Source organism: Neovison vison, chromosome 3 (genome assembly GCF_020171115.1).
Source record: "Neovison vison isolate M4711 chromosome 3, ASM_NN_V1, whole genome shotgun sequence".
Classification (NCBI taxonomy): Eukaryota; Metazoa; Chordata; class Mammalia; order Carnivora; family Mustelidae; genus Neogale; species Neogale vison.
In genome coordinates this window covers 112,230,874-112,253,009 of record NC_058093.1, presented here as the reverse complement: position 1 = coordinate 112,253,009, position 22,136 = coordinate 112,230,874, and the positions used below count along the sequence as shown (strand labels likewise).

General features: G+C 58.4%; 3 protein-coding genes across 7 annotated transcripts in view; 1 reads left to right on the top strand and 2 right to left on the bottom strand.

Annotated features, from left to right (window-relative positions):
- Positions 1-17,706, top strand: part of LIMS2 (LIM zinc finger domain containing 2) — a 37,402-nt gene extending 19,696 nt beyond the window's left edge. For both annotated transcript variants that reach the window (XM_044242707.1, XM_044242708.1), the window contains exons 2-10: positions 565-724; positions 2,805-2,871; positions 3,120-3,240; positions 13,195-13,344; positions 14,003-14,153; positions 15,100-15,192; positions 15,739-15,787; positions 15,927-16,002; positions 16,592-17,706. In XM_044242707.1, coding sequence (XP_044098642.1) covers positions 565-724; positions 2,805-2,871; positions 3,120-3,240; positions 13,195-13,344; positions 14,003-14,153; positions 15,100-15,192; positions 15,739-15,787; positions 15,927-16,002; positions 16,592-16,739 — 1,015 coding nt within the window. In that variant the 3' untranslated portion in view covers positions 16,740-17,706. The remainder of the gene's footprint in view (positions 1-564; positions 725-2,804; positions 2,872-3,119; positions 3,241-13,194; positions 13,345-14,002; positions 14,154-15,099; positions 15,193-15,738; positions 15,788-15,926; positions 16,003-16,591) is intronic.
- GPR17 (G protein-coupled receptor 17) lies at positions 5,480-9,858 on the bottom strand. The gene is made up of 2 exons (XM_044242709.1): positions 9,773-9,858; positions 5,480-7,014 (listed from the first exon to the last, which is right to left on the bottom strand). Exon 2 carries the CDS (start codon positions 6,942-6,944, stop codon positions 5,925-5,927), a length of 1,020 nt encoding a protein of 339 aa, XP_044098644.1. The 5' UTR covers positions 6,945-7,014; positions 9,773-9,858; the 3' UTR covers positions 5,480-5,924.
- A 642-nt stretch (positions 17,707-18,348) lies between the features above and the next one.
- Positions 18,349-22,136, bottom strand: part of MYO7B (myosin VIIB) — a 102,056-nt gene continuing 98,268 nt past the window's right edge. For 3 of the 4 annotated variants that reach the window (XM_044242702.1, XM_044242703.1, XM_044242704.1), the window contains 8 exons: positions 21,847-21,960; positions 21,466-21,553; positions 20,781-20,887; positions 20,100-20,285; positions 19,694-19,810; positions 19,436-19,519; positions 19,107-19,226; positions 18,349-18,727 (listed from right to left, as the gene is read on the bottom strand). In XM_044242702.1, coding sequence (XP_044098637.1) covers positions 18,626-18,727; positions 19,107-19,226; positions 19,436-19,519; positions 19,694-19,810; positions 20,100-20,285; positions 20,781-20,887; positions 21,466-21,553; positions 21,847-21,960 — 918 coding nt within the window. In that variant the 3' untranslated portion in view covers positions 18,349-18,625. Of the gene's footprint in view, positions 18,728-19,106; positions 19,227-19,435; positions 19,520-19,693; positions 19,811-20,099; positions 20,286-20,780; positions 20,888-21,465; positions 21,554-21,846; positions 21,961-22,136 lie in introns of those variants that run through there. The other variant, XM_044242705.1, reaches the window with a different exon arrangement.

Sequence of the window (22,136 nt, the reverse complement as noted above, 5' to 3'; positions counted from 1 at the left end):
TGCAGACCTTGGCTGGTCCATGTATAAAATGGGGATGCTGCATTGGCCTGGTAGGGTTGTGGTCTGGGAATACATACTATAGACTGGTGTGTGCTGGCACTTAGGATGCCCAGAGGACACAGAAGCTTCGATGCAAGCGTAGGCCAAGCCGCTGCCAGGCAGCTCAGCCCTGACTGCATGTTGCCGAGGCCCCACAGTGCCAAGACTGTCATCAGGGGGAGGACAGCGAGTTCCCTTACTCTGGAGAGCATTTTAACTTTTTTTTTTTTTTGGTAAGATTTTATTTATTTATTTGACAGACAGAGATCACAAGTAGGCAGAGAGGCAGGCAGAGAGGGGGAAGCAGGCTCCCTGCTGAGCAGAGAGCCCAATGTGGGGCTTGATCCCAGGACCCTGGGATCATGACCTGAGCCGAAGGCAGAGGCTTTAATCCACTGAGTCACCCAGGTGCCCAAGCATTTTAACTTTTTAAGGAGGGAGGTGTGCCCCTTGAGTGAAGCTCCCCAGGCTTGCTTGTCTTTGCCCCTCCCCAGGCCTGACCTGTCCACCCCTTTTCCCCCCCAGCAACATGTCCAACGCCTTGGCCAATGCAGTGTGCCAGCGCTGCCAGGCACGCTTCGCCCCTGCTGAGCGGATCGTCAACAGCAACGGAGAGCTGTACCATGAACACTGCTTCGTGTGTGCCCAGTGCTTCCGGCCATTCCCTGAGGGGCTCTTCTACGAGGTGAGCACCTGGCCGGGACCCTCGGCCGGACTACCGTATTGGAGCCTGAGCCCCCACCAGCTCAGAGCCTGCTTCCTAGGAGCTAACGGGCTGTGCCAGCCATGGTCCCAACCAGTGGCTGATGAACAGTCAGGCCAGGTCTGCCCTTTGTGGGCGTGTCTTCACTTGTGAAGCTGTGAAGGAGAGTCACTATCCATCCAGCCTCCTCTGGGTAGACTCTGGGAGGCCGTGGGACGCAAACACCCAGCTCTGGCAGCTCATACCCTCCTTTGAGAGCAGACGGTGAACACAATAAATATATGGTATATGAGATGGTGCTCAGTGCTCTGGGTACAGGGAATCGGGGTGCGGAGGGAGGTCAGGGAAGGTGATGTTTGAGAAGACCTGAAGGAGGTGAGGGAGCCAGCCTACATCTCCAAGAAGAGCATTCATCAGAGAGCACAATCAGGTGCAAAGGCCCTGAGGTCAGTGCATGCAGGATATTTGAGGGTTGCCAGAGGAAGTCTGTCTGACAGCTTGAAAAGGACCACTCTCCTTGCTGTGCTGGGGAGAGACAAATATGGGCAGGCACAGAAGCTGGAGAACAGGTGGGACCAGAAGCTGGATTACCAAAAAAACCCTGGTCAAGTGAACTGGATCACACTGGCTCATAAGAGCAGATTATTTAAGTTTTCAATAATCTTGCCAACTAGTGGTTAAACACAACTCTTACTAAAAATTAAGTACAGTGAGATAAAATTTTATTGGAAAGAAGGGTAACACATACTCAAAACTCACCACTTCCTAATTATTTTATTACATTTTCCTATCATCTGTGCCTTCGAAGTTATTTGTCTCTTATACATGGGTGGTGGAAATGTACCCTGATGGCTGCCACACGTATCTTAACTCCATGCTGATGTTGTGTTGGGAGCCTGACATTGTCCATGTCAGGAATTATCACACCATAGAAACTGGTAAATGCTACAGAGCAGACCCTGTTTTCCAAAGGGCTGGTTGGTCATCATTTACCAGTATGCCACTGGTGGTTGCAGTGGAGGTGGTGACCAGGTCTCAGAGACCAGAGAGGCTTCGAAGGTACAGCTGACAGGATGGACAGATGGACGGACGGCCATGCAGTGTGTGAGCTCCTATTGACAGCATTGGAGACTTCCAGCTTCTTGGGAAATGCTGGCCCACTGTAGAGGCAGGGGGAGGGGAGGCTGAGCTCTGTTTGTGGTGGCCACGTGCCTAAAACAAAGCCTGGCACACAGTAGGTGCTCAGGAAAGAGTCATTGCTGAATGAAGTTCATGCCCTGCTTCCTCTACAGGCCACTGTGTAGGGCCATATTCAGTTGCAGACTAATAAGATGCTCATTTCAGAGAAGAGGACAAACCAAACTTTTTTAAAAAGAAAATTGTCAAGGGAGAAGAAATCAGGGGCAGGGCTTGGCCACACTTGGGACCATGGCAAGGCCATCATTGTCCAGGCAGATGGGGACAGTGGCTGGTACCTGGAGTGGCTCCTGCTAGCTGCAGGACTTGGGGTTCTCCCTCAGGCCCCCATGTTTTTCCTGTGTCCCTCTTTCCTTCTCCCTCTCCGGGTATCTTGTGGCCTCTGAGGGAAATGGACTTCTCACACAGAGAAAATACACAGGAAATAGGGCCAAGCGACATTTATAAATCAGACTTGGTTCCAGCCCTCGGCTCGCTCCCAGGACCCGCAGAGCCAAGGTCTTGTGCAAACAGCAGTGGCTTTTGAGGGCTGGCCTTGCCCTGTTCCCGGCTTCTTGGAGACCCCTTACTTTGCACGCCCGCCCTGTGGTTAAGGCCCATTCCTGCGGATTCCCTCCCCTCGCCGGCCTTGGCCCTGCTGCTCTGGATTGCCCTCCTCTCAGCACTCAACCCCCTGTGGTCTTCCAGCTCCTCACCCCCTCCTCTAGGTTGGGTGCCGCACCCGGTTTCCTGTCACGGTAGCAATTGCACAAATTGGGGTGCCTTTCTAGCTTTCCTGAGGGTGGGTCCTGATCCAACAAAGACCAGCCAGCTGGAGGGGAATGATGGAGGTTTGCTTGAACATTCTCTGCTGGTCCATTTGCAGTTTGAAGGCCGGAAGTACTGCGAACATGACTTCCAAATGCTGTTTGCTCCATGCTGTGGATCCTGCGGTAAGGGCTGAATGTAGCACACTCCTCTGCATGCCTAGGGGGTTGGGCAGGTAGGCGGGAGCACAGGTGCTCTTCCCTGATCCCCTCTCTGAGCACCAGCTCTCTGGAGGCATCACCTCCCCAAGCTCTGGGAGGGGAGCCCTGGGATCAGGCTGAGCTCAGGCAAGTGCCAGTGTTGGCAGGGCTTCGGAGGGGGCTGGGAGGGGGGCACATGCCTGCCTCAGTGAGCTGGGACCCATGTCTTCCAGGTGAGTTCATCATTGGCCGTGTCATCAAGGCCATGAATAACAACTGGCACCCGGGGTGCTTCCGCTGTGAGCTATGTGACGTGGAGCTGGCTGACCTGGGCTTCGTGAAGAACGCAGGCAGGTGAGGTGGGCCGGATCCTGTCTAGGAGGTGGACCCCCAGCAAATGCACTGCTTAGTGCCTTAGTGCCAGGCCCTGCCAGGCCTGGGCCCATCTGCAAGGCAGCTGAGAGACCCTTGGTTTATAGGTGAGGGCTGGGGCCAGAGAGAGTATGGGGTGACTGCCTCAGGCCTGGGCTTGCTCCCAGAAGCAGGCTGACAGCAGGCAGTGAGGAGGTAGCTGGCCGGGGCAGGGGCCATCAGAGGCAGTGGATGGATAAAGAGCTTTGGGTCATCACTATTGTCTGGCCAGCCCTTGCTGCTGAGCGGAGCTGTCTGCCTCCTTCCCTGTGTCCCTGGCTTAATGCTCCTGGAAAGAAATCACTCAGCCAGGGGGCCCGAACTGACTCTGGCACTCTACAAAGTTTCCTTTGTAGACTGTGTTCCCTTCTTCCTGGAGGACTGGCTCTTTTCTCCCTGCACTGTCTCTTTCCCCTCCACCCTCCTAGAGTGAGGACCTCCCCACCACTTTCCCGAGGACAAGGCTCTCCTGCTCCCTGCCCTGGTGCTGCCCAGGCCTCAGTCACAGTGCCCCATGGAGGCCCTGTCCCTGCTCCTCCTTCTCCAGTGAGCTCTCCGCTGCAGTCTGCGCTGTTTCTCCCATAGCTGTCCTCCCATTGTGGCTGTCTGCGGCATGTTCCAGTGCCCTTGCTGGCTCCTCTCATGTGCCCCCCACTGCCAGTCAGGTCCATCCCCATGACTTCCCTCCTCATTGCCAGACCCACGGGTCACCATGGTCCTCTCTTGACCTCTCAGCAGGGTTCACGGCAGCTTTTTCTTCTTGTTGAAATGCCTCCTCTCCAGGCACCCAGGACCCTGTGTTCTCGTGGTTTCCTCCTGCTTTGTGGCTGTGCTCGGTCCTCTCCTCTTCTGACCTCCCTCCACCTGTCTCTCCATGTTTGCTTGCTGGGGGCTCAGCACCTGGGCCTCGTCTTGTCCAAAGTCCCAGAACCCCAACTGGCATGCATGTGCTGGATGACTCAGATGTCCACCTCCACTCCAGACCTTTCCCTCGGGTTCTCAACCACTTGGTGCCCTCTGGGCATCCCAAAGGCAACAGGCCCCAACCAAACCCTGGTCTCTCCTCTGCTGACCAGCAGGTCTCCTCACGCAGTGAAGGTGGCCGCCCACCCTAGCTGAGAGTCCCCCTCCCTCTCCTACCTGTCACCTCTCTGTTCTCTGCCACTGCACCATCTGCTCTGGGTGCAGCCTGCAGTGATCTCTCCCATTCTCCTGCTGTGTGTTGGCTGGTGTCGGTCTTGGTGTCTGTGGGCCACCGGGCAGGGTCCCCTGTCATTGTCTACAGGAGGGGCTGTAGAGGGCAGGTGGTGTCCTGGCGGTCCTGCGCCGATCGGGGGTTGCCCGCCAGGTGTGGGCCTGAGCGAGTCCTCTCTCCTGAGCTCCAGCTCACATGGAGCTGCCTGTGGCAGGAGAGGCTGGGAAAACCCGGGAGAGGCTGGAGGCACTCCGAAGTAAGGTGCTGCTATGAAGAAAGTGTGGCCACCCCACAGAGACCCTCCTTGCCCGGGGTCGCCCTCTGAGGCCTGTGGTGCAGAGTGTGAGTGTGCATGTGGGGCAGGCTGCGGGGGCTGTCTGATCCAGAGGCAAAAGCACGTGCTGCCTGGCCTCTCCAGTCTTCACCTCGGCTTTGCCACTCTTGGGTGGGAGGGAGGAGAAGTTCTGGGAAGGGAGTTATGTCAACTGAACACAATAACCTTCAGAATCTAAAAGTACAGTTACGTTTACAATCAGTGTGATCAGGTACAAAAGGGGACCTGGGCCCCGCCGTGGCAGGGAGAGCCTCTCAGGAGCCAAAGGACACCGCTGCTGGTCTTGGTTAGTGGGACACAGGGTCCCATGCCAGGCGTGGGCTTCCTGCTGGAGGTGTCCTGAGACGAGGACAAAGCCCGGCTCCCCAGTCTGTCCACCCCTGCCGGCTGCTCGGCTGACTCAGGAGGGATCAGGCTGCCGAGAAGCTGTGGGGATTGTCAGGCCTTGCGCAGTGAGCAAGGACCCAGCGCTGAGATGAGGAGCCCAAAGGCCGTGCTTGTTGGATGTCATTTGCGGGCCAACCTGAAATGTACGTACAACACTCAGTTACAAGTTACTGTCCATGTCCCCTGAACTCAGGGGTCATCTGGCAAAGGTGCCAGATGATGGGAAACCCATACTCCTTCCCCTCCATCAGGATTCCCACACTCCCCTTCTCTCAAGTCATTTGCAGCTGCCGTCTGGAGTTCTTTCTGCAGAGCTCTGCTGCTGTGTGTTTTTCGTGGTGGGAAGGAGGTTGGGAGTCTAGCAAGCAGCCCTTGGGGAAGAAAGACACTCATTGTTTGGGAACTGTTCCTCTGGCCCCCTTGCCCCCCCTGCCATGGGGTGAAGTCACTGAGTATCCAGTAACTGTAAGTGAGCAGGGCCGGCACAGTCTCTGCAGGGGGTGGGTGGCTGATTGGTCCCGTGGAGGGGTGTCCTCTTTTAGGGATTTGCACATGAGATAAGACAGAACCAGTTACTGGATGCTGAGTTCCGCCCTTGGAGAGACTGGGCTTCTCCATCATGAGTCTGGTGGCGTGCACCCTGGGGTGGGGTGGGGAGGTCCTTCTGAAGACAGTCTGTGGCACTGGGGGCCAGGGCTGGCGTCCGGGGGCTCACAGCTCTGACCTGGCGCTCAGTGAGCTCTCGTTGGTTTTCCCTTCAAAGCTGGGGGGCGGGCCGGAGAGCCTTTTGCCACAGACCAGGTTGCACAGGGCATCGCGGAACTTCTCGGCCACAAAGAAGTACATGACTGGGTCCAGCGCCCCATTGAGGCTGGTGAGGCAGGAGGTGACGCGGTTTCCCAGGGCCAGGACGCGCTGGGTGGCACATGAGGTCCCGCCGCCGTGGTAGCGCAGCACGTAGACGGAGCGGTGCACGTGGTAGGGCACGAAGCAGACCAGGAATATGGCGAGCACCACGGCGATCATGCGGACCGCCTTGTTCTTGAGGCGCTTCTCCACACGAGGGCCCTGCCGCAGGCTGCGGATGATCAGCAGGTAGCAGGTGACCGTGGTGACAAACGGGAAGGTGAAGGCCACGGCCAGGGACACGAGGGCGTGCTGGGAGGCCTTCTCCCGGTACAGCTGCAGGCAGATGACTGTGTGGTTGGTCTGCACGGTCTGCGGGCTCACCAGCAGCGGGGCCATGGCTACGGCCACCACTACCCAGAGGAAGGCGCAGGCCAGGTGTGCGTACAGGGGCCTGCGGAGCTTGAGGGACTTGACGGGGTGCACGATGGCCAGGAAGCGGTCAGCGCTGATACAAGTGAGGAAGTAGATGCTGGCGTACATGTTGAGGTAGAAGAGGAAGCCGGTGAGTCGGCACGGGATTTCCCCAAACGGCCAGTGGTTCCCAGAGAAGTGGTAGACGAGGCGGGTGGGCAGGACCAGCACACAGGACAAGTCGGCCACAGCCAGATGCATCAAGAATACGTTGGCGGGGGTGCCTGACTTGTGGTCCCTGACGAAAAGCCACAGGGCCAGGGCATTGCCAACAAAAGCCAGGATGAAATCCAGGAGGTAGAAGGAGGCGAAGAGGACGTTCTCCAGTGGCGTCTCCTGGCCACATTGCTCTGAGATGACCAGGGAGGAGTTGGCGGTCAGACCTGGGGAAGCCACCTCCAGGCCGTTCATGCTTCGGCCGGAAGCAGAGCCAGGGGACAAGCCTGGAGGGAACAAGCAGACAGGTTCCAGAGCCTGGGACCTGTGAAGCGTCTTAGTTTGTCATCGCTTTGGAGACTACTGACAGCAGTCTCTGTGTTCATCTGGGGTGGGTAAGTATCAGAGGCTTTCTGAAGCTCAGCAAAAAGCAAAAACAAAGCCAGGGCCTAGAGCTTGCTAGCCTGCTGCTGGGGCCGGCTTCCCACTGGCCACTGCATCCCTGTCAGATGCACAGGAGCCTGGGTCCCCCTGGGTGTTGTCCCATAAGTCCACTCTCTCAGACCATGGGGACAGTGGGGAGTGAATCCCATCTGTCTGGGCTCTGAGGTGGAGGGAAGGCCCCACATTTTTTGCCATGCTCCCCAGGTATGCCTTCTTTGAATGCTAGGGGGTGGTGCGAGGGGCCTTGGAGCTCCAGTCCCGATGGGCATGGGTAGATCGCCCCTTCCATCCCTTCCTCCCTCCCTCCCTTACTTCCTTCCAGATTGATTTACTATTTGAGAGAGGATAGAGAGCCCAAGTGGGGGGAGGGGCAGAGGAAGAAAGCCCTCAAGCACCTGCCCTGCTGAGCTCAGAGCCCAATGCAGGACTTGATCCCGGGACCCTGAGATCATGACTTGCCTGGGCAGTGTCTGCAGAGGGGGTGGATGCCTGGCAGACCCTCTCTTGCAGGGCAGCTTCTGGGGCTCCTCTGGAAGGCCCACCTGTGTGACTGCCATGCAGAGGGGCAGGAGAGGGGCTTGTGGGAGGGAAGCTGCAACCCAGCTGCTGGAGGAGGAGCACTGGCTGTGGCCATGGCTTGGTCAGGGCTGTTGTCCTGGCTGAGCCTGGCTCTATACTGAGCGCTCGGGGAGCCAGAGCAAGTTCTCTGCAAGCGTCCCCTGGCTTCTCTTCCCTCCGGAGGCCTGGTGGCAGCTCTGTCAGCAGAGCAGCCCCTCGAGGAGGAGGAGGCTAGGCATGGCTGAAGAGCAGACGCGTGTGGGAAGGGCCCGGCACACCCGCCTTTAGTGGACAGAGCAGGGCAGGTGGTTGAGACTGTGGGTGTGCTGGGCTGTCAGGCTGGGCAGCGGCTTGACCCTCCCCATCAGGCTTCATCAACCACCACTTGGGTCCTGCAGGGACCCCACCACCCCCGGCAGCATATACATGGAAGGGAGAGGGTGGTTGCCTGAGCAGGAGAGAGCCAGGGACAATGTGGGGGAGTGGCAGAGAGCCTCTGGCCTATAACCATCCTCAAGTAAAGGGGGTTACTTTCCTAGTATTGAAGGGACCCAGGAACTTCCCAAATGATCTCCCCTGCTCCAGAGTGGGTCAGGATGCCCGAGATCCAATACAGAGAAATTATTTTCCTGCGGTTTCGAAGTGGATGTGATCTGAGGGGTTGTTGCCAGGGAAGCCCTGGCTGCTGGGAGAGGGGATGGGGCCAAGCAAGGAAAGGGTGGTATGGAACCCGGGGCTGGGTTTGCTCTGCTCTGGGCTGCCCCTCACACCTGGACTCTGCCCCTCAGGGCAGTTGTCACCCAACCCCTCCCTGAGGGCTGCTCATGGGTATTGGCTATCCACTCCACCACTCCTAGGAGGCAGGCATTGGTAGCCTCCTTTTATAGATTAGGGATTAAGAAGTCAAGGCTTAAAGTCAGCTGACTTGACCCAAGTCATTTGGCCAGAGACAGTGGCCCTTGATTTGGAAGTAAGCTCAGGGACACCTAGCAGGGACACCCAGCACCTTCCAGAACACTGCCTTGCCTCTGTGGGTGGCTGGGTACCGGGTGCCAGAGCCGGGACTGTGGCTCGGCCTCAGGGCTCATGCTGGAATTGTCCCCCAGGCTCAGGGGCACCTCCTTGGAGTCTGGCCCCAGGACTGGTAATGTAATTTCTGGCACCCAGTGCAAAATGAAAACGTGGGGCCCCTTGTTTAAAAAGTAGGAGTTTCAAGATGGAGATAGCAGAGCATTACATCAATTGTGGGGCCTGCCTGGCTGCACTTGTTGGTGGCCGTGCCAGCCCCTGGCTGTTGGCCCCCTGCCCTCTGCCCTCAGCTTCCCACTAGCGCCGAACGCCACATGCATGGTGCTCTATCTGGGATTTAGACTCAATTTTAGAATGCTTTTAGGCTTGTTTCTGGTTTGTTGAGGTTTCTGTAGCTCTCCCATTTTGGGATTCTTGATACTGATTTTTGCAGCGTGGTCTGAAATGGGCCCCTCTCTGCATACCCCAGACCTGCAAGCTTCTGCCTGCCGCCGCTGGCTCCTCCTGTGGCGCTGCTCAAAACAGGGTGGTGTGGGCACGTGGAGCGTGCCTGGGCCTGGACATCGGGGGCTCTGGGGCTCTGGGACTATGGGAAAGCCAAGCTTCAGGGGACAGGTCTTGGGCCTCTATGAAGGGGAGGAGTGGGCAGGCGTGGCTTTAGGAAGGGGCCCAAGGTGGCTGTGGTAGGTGGGCATGGCTGTTTCCTCGCGTGGCCTGAGACCTCTTCTTCCCTACTTCTCCTTCCCCTGCTCCCTGTGCTATGGTAGGCTAGTGGAGGAGAGCATGGGTGCTGATTCCAGCTGACTGTCATCGCAGTTGCAATGCTGTGCACGAAGCACTTGCCCTCTCTGTGTACCTGACAGTGCAATGGGAGTACCACACAGAGGGACCACTGTGATTCAGACCAGGGCAGCCTTTGATAAATAGGTCATGCTATTATCCCAGAGAGTGTCTCAGGGACAGAGATACTGCCCATCCCTGCCCGCGCTCTGAGTTTGCCACTGCTTGGCTCCTGAACCCCCTGCCTGCCCGTACCAGACTCTGGTCCTTACCTCTCACAGCCGGGTCCAGGTGCAAAGGCAGGAGGGCTACGGGGTGGCAGGTGGGCTGCGGCCAGTGGCTGGGGGGTGCTGGCGGTGGGCTCCGTGCCGCTGTGGTGGAAGGCTGGCTATTTAAGGAGAGGAGGGGAGACTGCAGCCCCTCTTGGCCCTGAAAGGCCGCTTCATTCCGAGAGGTTCCTTGTGTGGTGGGCCACTCCTACGGCTATCTCTGCTGCCACTGGGTCGTGAATATTCCAGTGTGTCCCAGCCTGCAGTCACCCCGCCCCCCTCCGCCGACCAGCTTGGCCACTAAGCATCACAGAGGCTGAGTGTGTGACTATGTTCGAAGCTGTGGAGTGGGCGCGGGCTGGGCGGGGTGGGGGGGGACTGGCTGGGATGGACAGAGACAAGAGGACGTTTCAGCACAGGATAATTTCCTACCAGTGGGGGCCAGGGAGGGGCTGGCCGCCATGGCAACGGGCCTGGGCTCCCAAGCCTGCTGGGGGACAGTAGAAGGGGTCTTGTGAATGGGGAGGGTGGGAGGCTGAGGGGATTCTTTCAGGACACTTGCTGTAGGGTCCTTGTGTCTTGCCCTGTATAATTAGGCTCCGTTCGGACGTGGGGAATAAATCATGGCCTTTATCTTGAGCAGGGCACAGCTGCGATCCGCCTCATAATGGGGCGCTGTCTGTGCCCGTGGGACGCGGCTCAGCCTGTGAGGCCTGGCCCTTACCTGTGCGGGCTCCTCCTCTGTAGAGGAGGCCTGTGAGGAGGGCCACGGTGGCCCACTACCTAGGAATCCCCAGGTCTCCTCCTGGGGGTGGCTTGAGGCTGGGGGGGGCGGGTCGGGGTGTGGGCAGTGGCTACTCCTGACACCGAACAAGCAAAGCTCGTTTGTCTCCGTCTTCCCCCAAGTGATGTATCCGGTAACACGGGGAACCAAATCAGTATGCCTAACCTCAAAAGACCTGTACATTTTTTAGTTAAAAAAAATGTACTTAGCTATCATTGGGGAGTAACTATCATGTGTACTATCTTAAATTGGTTTTTCACACAGTCCCATGCAGTCGGGATTGCTGCCCATTTTACAGATGGGAAAATGGGCTCAGAGAGGTGAAGTCACTTGCCAGGAAGTGGCAGAGCCGGGATTTGAATCAAGTACATGCCACTCCAAAACTTACGATTTGTGCGGGTTAATGTTTTGGTTCATTCTGGTTTTCCTTTTGCACCTTGATGCTTGAATTCTTAGGTTCTGTCTTCATTCTACCTAGAAAAAAATTCTGCAGATTGTCCTTAGATCTGGTACGGGGATCTAGTCTGTTGGAAAGATGTTTCCCTGTGTGCCTGGGTGGCTCAGTCAGTTAAGCGTCTGGCTTTGGCTCAGGTCATGATCTCGAGGTCCTGGGATTGAGCCCCGCATTAGGCTCCCTGCTTAGCGGGGAGCCTACTTCTCCCTCTCCTCCCTCTCTCAAATAAATAAATAAAATCTTAAAAAAAAAAAAAAGATGTTTCCCAGCTAGGGTTCCTTGTGGCGCCCTGGGCTCCTCAGTTTGGTCTCGGCTGGGAGTCAATGACCAGGGCCTGGCCCCTCCCCTGCACTGCCTCACGTGGAGGTCCGGAAGGACTAGCTCACATCGATTTGACACGAGAGTGTCTGGCTTCTTCTGTTGTTGGGTGATTGCTGATGGTAGCTGTGAGGGCATCGATTGTTGCAGCAGAATTGTGGGGGGTTGGGCTAATTTCTATAGCTTTGGAACAGAAGTTATTCTGTATGGCTTGAGTGATGTCATAACGCTAATACTAGTTACCAAAATTGGGAGTGGGGTCGTAGGGCATAAATGCTGTCTGTGATAGAGGCACAAGCTGGTGGCAGGTGTGTGGAGAGCGTGAGCCACGGTAGTCTGGTGGCTGGAGGAGCATCTCTGCTCAGACCTGCTGTGGCAGCGTGTCAGGGGGTCTGGGGGAGGAGGTGGGGACAGGGATCTGGGGACCGAGGGGGCAAAACCTTAGGAAGATGAAGACTGCAGCGACAGGCCACATTTGTATCCCATGGGTAGGTGGAATCGGGCCCCTGGTGAGGGGGCCGGCTTCCAGTACTGGTCTGGCTGTACTGTCATGGGACATGGTACCCAATGACTGTCTCTCCCTTCCTCTCTTCTACAGTCATTCATTCACTCATGTACTGGAGACTCAGCCTGAGCTGCTAACCTGATTGGGCACAGCCTGGAGCCTGTCAGCAGTTTAACAAGTGGCTACCGGGCACTCATTTGGGCCCCTTGGCCTTCCCACCCACTAGGGAGATAAAACACAAACAAGGCAAGCAGGTAGCAGTGTTGTGCTGCAGGGAGTCCAGACCCCAGTGAGGTGGCAGACATTGGGGTCAAGGCCATGGGTAGTCAGTTGGCCTTCCTGGCATCTAGGATCTGCCCATCACACCTGGTTGGAGGATCCTGAGTCTGAGAGTTAGTCTCTTAACTAGAGTCCTTGATCTGCCCGTAAAAGAGGTTGACTGTGGGTGTCAGGTCCCTGTTGAGGCTGCTGAGGGATGGAAAACCTCCCTGTGGATGGATGCCTGCGAAGACAGGAAGGGAGGGCCCGGATGCATCAAGAAGGCTTACAGACTGGGGCGGCAGGTGGGGGAGGGGAGTAATGGATTGGGGCCTTTGTACATCTTTGCTTGGGGACCCTGAATCTAAATTCCCGCCACCTTTGAGGCACAAGGAAACAGAAACCATGTTGATTTCTCTCTCAGTAGAGATCACAGCTGTTGCCCAATGCAAGGAGTAGCATCAGAAATTACTCTGAGTTCTTTACAAAAAAGACTCTGTAATGATAGTTCCTGGATTTGGGGGCCTCTGTCTGACACAGCTGTGCTTGTCTTTGGAGACAGAAAGCCTGTAGAAGTACGGGTCCCTCTTTGTCTGACAGACCCCAAAGGAAGGGGTTGTGCAGGCCAGATGGACCTGGTCCTCCGTGTTCTTCTGCTGAGCACAGCAGGGTTTTCAAGCTAACAGTCACAATTCAGTTACACACCCACGTTCAAAGATATTCAAAAATAAAATTATATCTGCAGCAAATGGCAATGAAATGTCTACTCTATTCCATACAATGTCCTAGGCTCAGAAAAAGTGGGGAGAAGAAAACTATCACATTTGCTCTACCATCCAAAGTCAGCAAACACCAACATTCTGGTGTATTTTTGTTTTCTAGTGCCAGAGTCCTTTTTGGTGAGGGCACGGCTGTAGCCTTCATGGCTGCAGGATAAGATAGCTTGACTTTCTGGACCATTGGCTGAGCCTCTTGAGGCTTATGGGTACTGCTAAAGCCGCAGGCGGGAGCCCAGGGGCCTCTTCTCCCAGGAGGTGAACCATGCTATGTGGGGAGGAGAGGAGGAGTGGGCAGTCGGCCCCTAACACTTGCTTCACTTCCCACAGGCACCTGTGCCGGCCTTGCCACAACCGGGAGAAGGCCAAGGGTCTGGGAAAGTATGTCTGTCAGCGGTGCCATCTGGTCATAGATGAGCAGCCCCTTATGTTCAAGAATGATGCCTACCACCCAGACCACTTCAGCTGCACCCACTGCGGGTACGTCCACAGTGGAGTTCCTGTGCCAGGGACAGGTGGTGAGGTGGGCGGGACCCCCACCCAGGGCAGTGAGGGGACAAGAGGGGTGGACCAATCGGAGAGGAAGGTGAGGGGTAGACATAGAGGGCATCGCTGCAGGAAACGGCTCCCTCCGGGCCCCCATTCAGGGAGCCCCTTGCATGAAGTACTGCTGGACACAGGGTGAGGGAGGGCTGGGCCCCTGGAAGCTGGGAGGAAGGAATCAAAGGCTTAGAGGGCCAGGGCAAGGATGAGGGGTTGGTGCTGGTGCTGGAGAGGGGAGGAGAAAGGAAAGAAGCTGCGGAGGATTCCCTCGTTCCTGCCCCAGACACACAGTCTGGTGCGGAGGGGCCGAGAACAGATCTGCTTCTCAGAGGGCCCGACAATGCACAACACAGACTGCCTTCTGCGAGGCCCGTGCGGGAATCTTGTGCCCTGGGGCCTGTCTGGGGCACAGGAAGTCCCTGAAGAGACCAGAGATCAAAGAGCTTCCTGCCCTGGGCACTGTTTTGGACCAGAGTGGGTCCTCTTCGGAAGCTGCTCCCTGGGGCTGGAGGGGCTAGTGGGACCCCCCCCCAGTGCCAGGGCGGGCCCTGCAGCGGGGCGGCGATGTCACCTGCGGCTCTGCTCGGTCTCCCAGGAAGGAGCTGACTGCAGAAGCACGAGAGCTGAAGGGCGAGCTCTACTGCCTGCCGTGCCATGACAAGATGGGTGTCCCCATCTGCGGAGCCTGCCGTCGGCCCATCGAGGGCCGTGTGGTCAACGCGCTGGGCAAGCAGTGGCACGTGGAGGTGAGCAAGGCCAGGAGGTTGGGGGGTGCCCCAGGCTCACTGTTATAAGTGGAGTCTGGCCCTGCAGCCCTTCCACGCTCCCACCCGGGACCCTCCTCCTTGATGCTGCCCCTCCTCATGCCTGGCCCACCCTGGGACACAGGAGACCTGAGTGCCCAGACCACGGTCAGGCAGCTGCGCCCACCTACTTTCCTCCCCCTCTTGGTCTTCTAGAGGATTCCAAAGGCCAGAGAGAACCTCAGGGACAGTCTGCTCAAGACACCCTGTGGGGTTATGGTTGGCAAAACTGGCTGTGTCTGGCCGCATAGAGACATGGAAGCTGGGTACACCTGCTGGCTTAGCTCCTCGGGTGTTCTGCCTGGGTCACCTGGATCATTCACCTCTACCCTGCGGGCTCTCACGGTCTTACAGAATCTAGCTGGAAGGGAGGCTTCTGTTCCCTGATGCCCTGGCTAGGTCTGTGTCCCAGTAGCTGTCTTGGGTGGCCTCTTTGGAAAGGTTCTGATGCAGGCCCTGCCCTGGTCCCCAGCCCCCTGTGAGGAGGGCGAATCCCCACACACCACAGGAACTGGAAGATGCTGCTCAATGACCCGGGGCCTGCAGGGGATGCCCACGGGAGGCAGACACATGCGGTCTTCCGGGGAAGCACCCTGCGTATAACAGAGGAGCCCCCGTGGGGAGGTCCCACCACACCCCAGGCACCTCACCAATGCCTGACAACCTGGGCGGAGTTTGGTGGCCTGGGGGGCAGCCCTGGAGAGGATGACAATGCGTGTCACTGTGCACTGGGGAAAGAGTGGGGCCTGCTCTCTCATGGGAGGTCCATGGTGATATCAATCCCACTGCCCAGTGGGGAGCCCACTGAGACACTCCATCCCATGGGCCGCTGTCTCCCAGGGTGGCTGCTCCAACCTTAAGCTGCCCTGACTTCCCCCTGTCCTCTCAGCACTTCGTCTGCGCCAAGTGTGAGAAGCCGTTCCTAGGGCACCGGCACTATGAGAAGAAGGGTCTGGCCTACTGTGAGACCCACTACAACCAGGTAGGGCCCGGGAGCAGAGGGTGGATGGGTGGGGCCTGCGGAGGCCCAGGTGTGGACAGCAGCTGTGGGGCTGTGGGGAGCCCTCAGGGAGGTGATGTGGTGTGAGCGCCCGGAACACTGCATGCACCCATCTGGGCAGGAGAGGACCAGGGCAGCCCCTCCAGAGCCCATGGTGGGTGTGGAGGCTGGGCTGTGTGCTCGGTGTCATTTGAGACGCGGACCCAGACCTGCCATGGGAAGTGAATGAGAGGGCTCTGTGAGGTCCTGGGCTCATGGGGGTGACCTGTGCTGCCATCCTACTCCCTCTTGCCAGTCTGGCAGAGCTGCCCAGTGGCTGTGGTCCAGAAGTTGGGGGTACGGCCCTGGCCCAGCCTTCCCATGGACACCAGCAGGAGCAACGGGGCCACCCTGGCAGGAAGGGCCCAGGAGTCTTGGGAGGATGCCTGAGAGCAGCTGTTTGGGGTGGGATGGGGGCCAGGTGTCAGCCTTGGCCCCGAGCTGGGGCATGACTGCCTGCCACAAGTTTGACACCTGCTCTCTTCACAGCTCTTTGGGGACGTCTGCTATAACTGCAGCCATGTGATTGAGGGTGATGGTAAGGCTCCTCTGTCCCTGTGCCCCCTCCCCCCTGCACGTGCCTGCTCTCCCTCTGGCATGTTGGTCCTGCAGCTGCAGGCCCAGCTGGTCCTGGGCCAGCCTGGGCCTGCTCAGCCTGCTCGCCCCTGCCCCCACAGTGGTGTCGGCCCTCAACAAGGCATGGTGCGTGAATTGCTTCTCCTGTTCCACCTGCAACAGCAAGCTAACCCTGAAGTAAGTGGTGCCGGCCTCCTGGGAGTGCCAGGGCATGGTTGGCGGAGTGGGACCTGCCCAGCATCGGCCTCCTCCTGGAGCCTGTCATGGGGGCTCTGATTTGAGAGCACTTCCCCTAGTTTCTTCATCAGGCTTTCCCTGGATGCCTGCTGTGGTCAGGCCCTGGGGGTGCAGTGCCAGCAAGGGGCAACCCTAGCCTATGGAGGCAGATTGAGGGGCCCCTTGGGCAGGGTGGGAGGGGGAGCGATATGAGTCTCCAACACACCAGCAAAGACACAGGGAAGGGCATTCCAACTCAGGGAACAGCATGTTCAAAGGCAAAGGAGTCAGACCGCTGGCTCCTCCATGAACCACAGGAGGTACAGAAGGGCTGGAGCTGTGAGGTGAAGGGGAGTCCACGTTGCTGAGGACAGTAGGGAGTCGTGGACGGTTCCGGAGTATCAGAATCTCCTGAGAGGGAAAGGAGGCCTATAGGCCTGTTTCCTTGTCTACTGTGACCCCTGGCCAGAAGCTCACCCAGGGAGCTGGACTGCTGTGGGCTGAGTTGGTGGGGCCTGGGGCTCTCCTGACTGCTGGACCTCTTCCCCAGGAACAAGTTTGTGGAGTTTGACATGAAGCCTGTGTGTAAGAGATGCTATGAGAAGTTCCCACTGGAGCTGAAGAAGCGGCTGAAGAAGCTGTCGGAGCTGGCCGCCCGCAAGGCCCACCCCAAGTCCGTGGGCCTCAACTCCGCCTGAGCGGCCTCCTGCCTGCCCTCCGCCTTCACCTCCCCCTTCCTGCTGGTGCCCCCTTCCCTTTGCTGCCTCCAGTCCTCATCTCTGCTCCTTGTCTGTGGCCTCCCCCTCCTTCCTTCCCTCCTCCCCTCCTTCCCTCCAGTACGCTTCTCATCCCCTTCTTTCCCTCCCCCATCTCCTTCCCCTGCTCTCTTGGCTCACCACCCACTCTTTTTGCCCCTAGTCCCTCATCTCCGCCTCCTCCCCAGGCCTCTCTTTTCTCTCTTGCTGTGGGCTCCTCACTTTCCTTTTATGCAGGCATGGGGCAGAGCAGGGCCCTGGAGCCTGTGACACATGTGCCCACAGCGTTAGGTCAGGTCCTGCAGGGATATGAGCAAATCAGGGCCTGGGGTCACCTGGCTGTGGGGCCCTCCTCATCCTGACCTGTCCCATTCCTGCAGGGGCACCTGGCAGCTCACATCCTTCTGTGGGAGCTTGGCCAGCCTCCGCCCAGAGTGGTCCTACTGTGCACACATGGCTCTGGGGAGGCCACAGCCAGGCAGCTGCTCCAGCCCCGTGACCCTGGCCATGAAGATGGGGGCCTCTGGGAACCACCTTTAACCCTTGGACACGCACTCACTCAACCATGTAGGATCCTTGTGCATAAACTGCCACCACACCCCACAAATCATCAGGGGGGATACGGACCCCCTCCCATCATCACTCAGGAGGCCTCCTTCCTGAAATCCAGTCTGGGCCACGGGCCACTATGGTCCCCCAAGCTCCTCTGTGGTCCCCGTAGCAGCTCGGCCTCCCTGTGCCATCCTCCCCCCACAAGGGCACATGCTGATCCTCTGGGTGCAGCCAGCCAGGGGCTAGAAGGTAGTGGGGTTGGGTGGGTGGCTCACTCCGAACCTCCAGGGACCACACTTCCTCCGTGGCCAGCACAGGACCTGGTGCTTGCATAACAAATGAAGGCTTATTTACACGACCGCTTGGCCTGTGTGGTTTCTGTTGTGTGAGTGAGGAGGTAAGGCAGCCCCCGTGGGCAGACTGCTTTGGGGTTGTGGAATGCTTAGAGAGATGGACACCAAATAGGAAAGGTGAGAGAAATGTCCAATTAGGACCCAGTTCTTGTTGCCCTCAGGCTTTGGAGACCAGTCCAGCCGGAAACCCTCAGTCCATGAAGCCTGGCCAGTTGGGGAAGATGGGTAGGATGGCGCCTGCCAGCACGGTGGGGATGAACCCAGGCCACTAAGGCCCTGCGTCCAGCTCTGCTCCCACCTGGGCACAGGCTGGCCTTTGTGGGAAGCCAGCAGCCAGAGAGGGAGGCCTGGCTTGCACCCCCACCAGGCCCTCCCACAGCAGTTATATGCCCCAAGGCCCTGTGCGGGAAGGAGAAAGGTGTGCCAAGGGGCCTGAGGGCAGAGGCAGGAGGGAGGAGGAAAGCAGACAAAGGGAGGGGGAGAGATCAATGAAGCATTCCCAGAGAATGGAGTTGTCCTCCAGGCAGCCCTCAGAGGAGTTACCATGCCTTTTGCTTTCTCTGGGAGAGATCTTTTGCCTGCCAGTGCCTCCTAGGCCTCCTGCCCACCTGCCCACCCCTGTCCCCGCTTCTCTAGCACATTGCACAGTGCTTTAGGAATTTTTATTGAACATTCTAGAGGAAGTCCTTTCAAGCATCCACCCATCAGCCTGGAGGCCTGACATTCCAGGCTCCACACTTTGTCCTCCATGGTCAGCCCCTCAGGAAAGGAGGCCTGCCTGGCATGCTGAGGGTTGTGGGAGTGTGTTCTGGGAGAGGGCAGCATGAAAAGCTGCCTGCAGAGGGCAGGCCCTGGGCCAAGAAAGGGCATTTGGGAAGTGCCACCAGGGTAAGGGTAAGTGAGTGGACACACCAGTTCCCGGTGCTAAAGATCGGCCTGGGCTGGGGCCTGGGAGCCCTGCTGCTTGTTCATGGTGCTCAGGAGCTGCTGCACATACGAGGTCAGAAGGTCATCCATTTTGTAGCCCTGGATAGGGAAGGGTGGGGTTGGAGGCTGTGAGGGGACATGGTGGTGCCTTGCTTCTGCCTCAAGGACACACTGCTGAGAACATAGTCCTCCTTCTTCCTCAGAGCGGCCCAGGACCACAGGGGGCCTACACCAGGCCTTGCCACCACGGTCCCTGGATGACAGTCCCAGGCTTTTTCTTGCTGGTCCTCCTTCCTGGCTCTGCTGGCCCAGCCTGGCCTAGCCCACCCTGGGCACAGGAAGTCAGGCCCTCAGTGTAAGCCACTTGCCTGGTGGCAGTCTGGGGCCAGGGTTGGGGAAATGTACTCCCTGGTGCCTCTGTGTCCTGTGTGTCTGGGTTGGGGGAAGGGACCGGACGGCACCCAGGGCTGGGACTCACCAGAGAGGTCTCACACAGTAAGCGGCTACCCCGGGCCAGGCTCCCCAGTGCCATGTGGAAATAGGTGCTGCCACTGCTCCAGCTGGAGATCTTGGTGAAGGGGTAGGTGGTGAGCAGTTCCTGGGGGCAGAGTGGGCAGGGTGGGTAGGACCCAGCTCCAGCCTGGGGGCCTGGGGACCCTGAGCCTGAGCTGCTGCTCTGGGGTCCTCCAGAGTCCATGGGTCATGGGAGTGGGCATAGAAGGGCAGGGGGGTACCACCTGTGCAGGGGTGTGGGACCCTGGCAGCTTCCCCAGCCCTGCTGAAGCCCTGCTGGGGCCCTGCTGCTACCTTGGTCTTGGGGTGGATAAGTAGAACCCCGTGCCGGTTGATGGCGATGAGGATGATGTCCGGGTACGAGGTCTCCGAGGTTTGCTGGGGAGGAGGGCACAGTGGTCACAGTCACAGTCACAGGAGGCCAGGGGGCCACTTCCCTGAGGCACAACATGTGCACACATGCTCCTTCCAAACCAGCTGGCCAGGCCTGCCCCCAGCTGTGTGTTTAAGGAGGAGCTCAGGCTGCTGGGGCCAGAGCTGGGTGAGGCTTACCTTCACCTCAAAGAAGGCAGATCCAAACGTGGGCCACCGGCAGATCCGCTGGAGGAAGGCCACTTTGGCCTCCTCTACTGTCTTGTCCTTGTGTTTGTCATAGGCCAGAAGGATGTTCTAGGGGAGGTAAGGGCCAGTGAGGGCCTGAGCAGGCTGTCCACATAGGGTCCCCAAGGCCCCTGTCCAGAGCAGCACCTGTGTGCTTGCAGCCAGCCTGGAGGGCACTTAGAGTCAAATGTGTCCTCTGCTCACAGGGAACCCATCTCTGGGGTGCTGTGGACAGCATGGGGAAGGGGTGACAATCATAGACCCAGCCTATCCTCCATGCCCAGAAGGTGCTCATCTTGCCCAAGCGGGGCCCGGCGCCCGTGTACCCCAGGGTCCCCTCCCCAGCCCCATCAAGGACCTTTCTCCATTCCTCGGATGACATGAGGCGTGTGAGGTTCTCAGGCACAAGATCTCGCAGGATCTTGGGTATACTAGCCAGCTGGGACCGGTCGTTATTAAACTGGGCCTTATAGATGAGGCCGGCCAGGTGGATGGCATCCTCCCGCGAACACTTGTGGAACCCACGAAGGTACTTGGGCAGCTCCTGAGTGATGGACATGTTGGCTTTAGGCTGCTGCCCCAACCCTTCATGCTCAGGTGGCAGAAGTATTAGCTCTGGGGACAGCCAGGAGACAGAGTCAGCAAACCCCTAAGCCCTCAGGGAGGGTTTCTGGCAGGGGCAATGGCCATCAAGTCAGGGCACGGCTCCCTGACCTCTCACCATGGAGGTGGTGGCCTGCCCTACCCTTATGTAGTTGGGACCCTCTGTCCCTCCCCCTCCCAACAATTACTCTGCAGGGGCTGGTACAGTCAGTATCCCCAAAGGCTGCTGTCCCTCTGCTCCTGGCTGTGGAACCCTCAGGAGCTCAGCCCGCCCACCACATGGGGCCTCAAGGGCCTCCAGAAGCCCCTGGAAAGGCTAGGTGACCCAGAGCAAAGCCACAGCTGGCCTGCTGTCTCCTCTACCATCTCTCAAGGCAGGTGTGGGTGAAGTGATGGTGTGCCCAAACACCCACCAGGAGGGAGCCTGCCTGGGTACCTGGTGGTAATGAAGTATAGTGTCTGCATTTGTGTCCTTTCCTGGGGTCACGCTGAGCCACAGTTTCCGCATGAAGTACACCTGGTAGGGGAGCGTCACGGGGGCCCCTGGGCAGGGTGGGCAGTGAGTGCCAAGGCTGTCCGGTGGCCCAGCAGATGCCTGGACCTGTGCTTCCCACCCCCTCTAGTGGCCAGGGCATTGCCGCCCACCTCCTGGGAGCACATGGCCTACAGCACATGCACCCAGAGGCTCCCCCACCACCCCTGCCATCGCTGCTGTGGTTGCTCCTGACGCCTCTTCTGCTGAAAAGCCTCATCCCCTCTTCCTCCCTGACCCCCGACTCTTTCTTATCCCTCAGGAGTAGGGCAGAAGCTACCCTCTCCAGGGATCTTCCTGGACCTCTCTGTGGCGGTCAGGCCCCCACAAAGCCTTCACCACATTGCAGCCAGCCATCTGTTCTAGGCCTGACGCCATGTCTTTCCCCTGCACACCTGGCCCCAGCTGTAGCCATACCCATGACCCAGGGGATTTAAGGGAGAATGAATGAATGAATGAATGGGCAGGGGCCATGCAAGAAGTGCCAGGGGAATATTCTGTCCCTGGCCCCGGGAGGCAGACCGTCCCTTCCCCCGGACCCCTCCATCCCAAGCACATCCCTCCTTTGTCCCCACCCTGCTCCCCTTACCTTCTTTCTGGGGCTTGTTTTTCTTCACCCAATCAGACACTTGCCGCAAGGAGTCAAAGAAGAAGTCTCCCTCCTTCTGGCTGATGACCTGGGGTGGGTGGGGAGGAAGGGAGAGGGTAGAAGGGCTTCCAGGGGAGAGCCCACCCCGGGAGGCACTAAGGGCCTGGGTCTGGTCAGCCCATCCATGGCTGGGGAGGCTAGGCGCTGCTCAGAGCTGGCTCCCACTTGCTCCCACACTGTGCTGCTCCATAAGTCCACCTCCCTTCATCCTGACAGCCTGTGTGTAGTGAGGGACCTGGCCCAGTACGCAGGGGAGAATGCCACATACATCAGAGATCCACCCACCCTTCCCGCCACCCTGGCCTGGCCAGCTGAGCGCACCTTGTCTGCGATCTTGATGAAGAGGCTGCAGCCTTCCCAGGAGGCCAGCTGGAGCCTGGTGGCGATGCTCTGGCATACGTCCCGCACCCGGGTGTTGGTGCCCACCTCCAGCATCTGGGCACAGAAGCAGTGTGTGCACGTCTCAGGACAAGTCTCAGCCTGGGACCACCACGCACAGACTGGTACTCTTCTTCTTAAGACTGGTGGGAGGGCGCCTCAGTGGCTTACTCGCTGAGCGTCCACCTTGTGATGGCCGCTCAGGTCATGATCTCAGGGTCCTGAGATTGAGC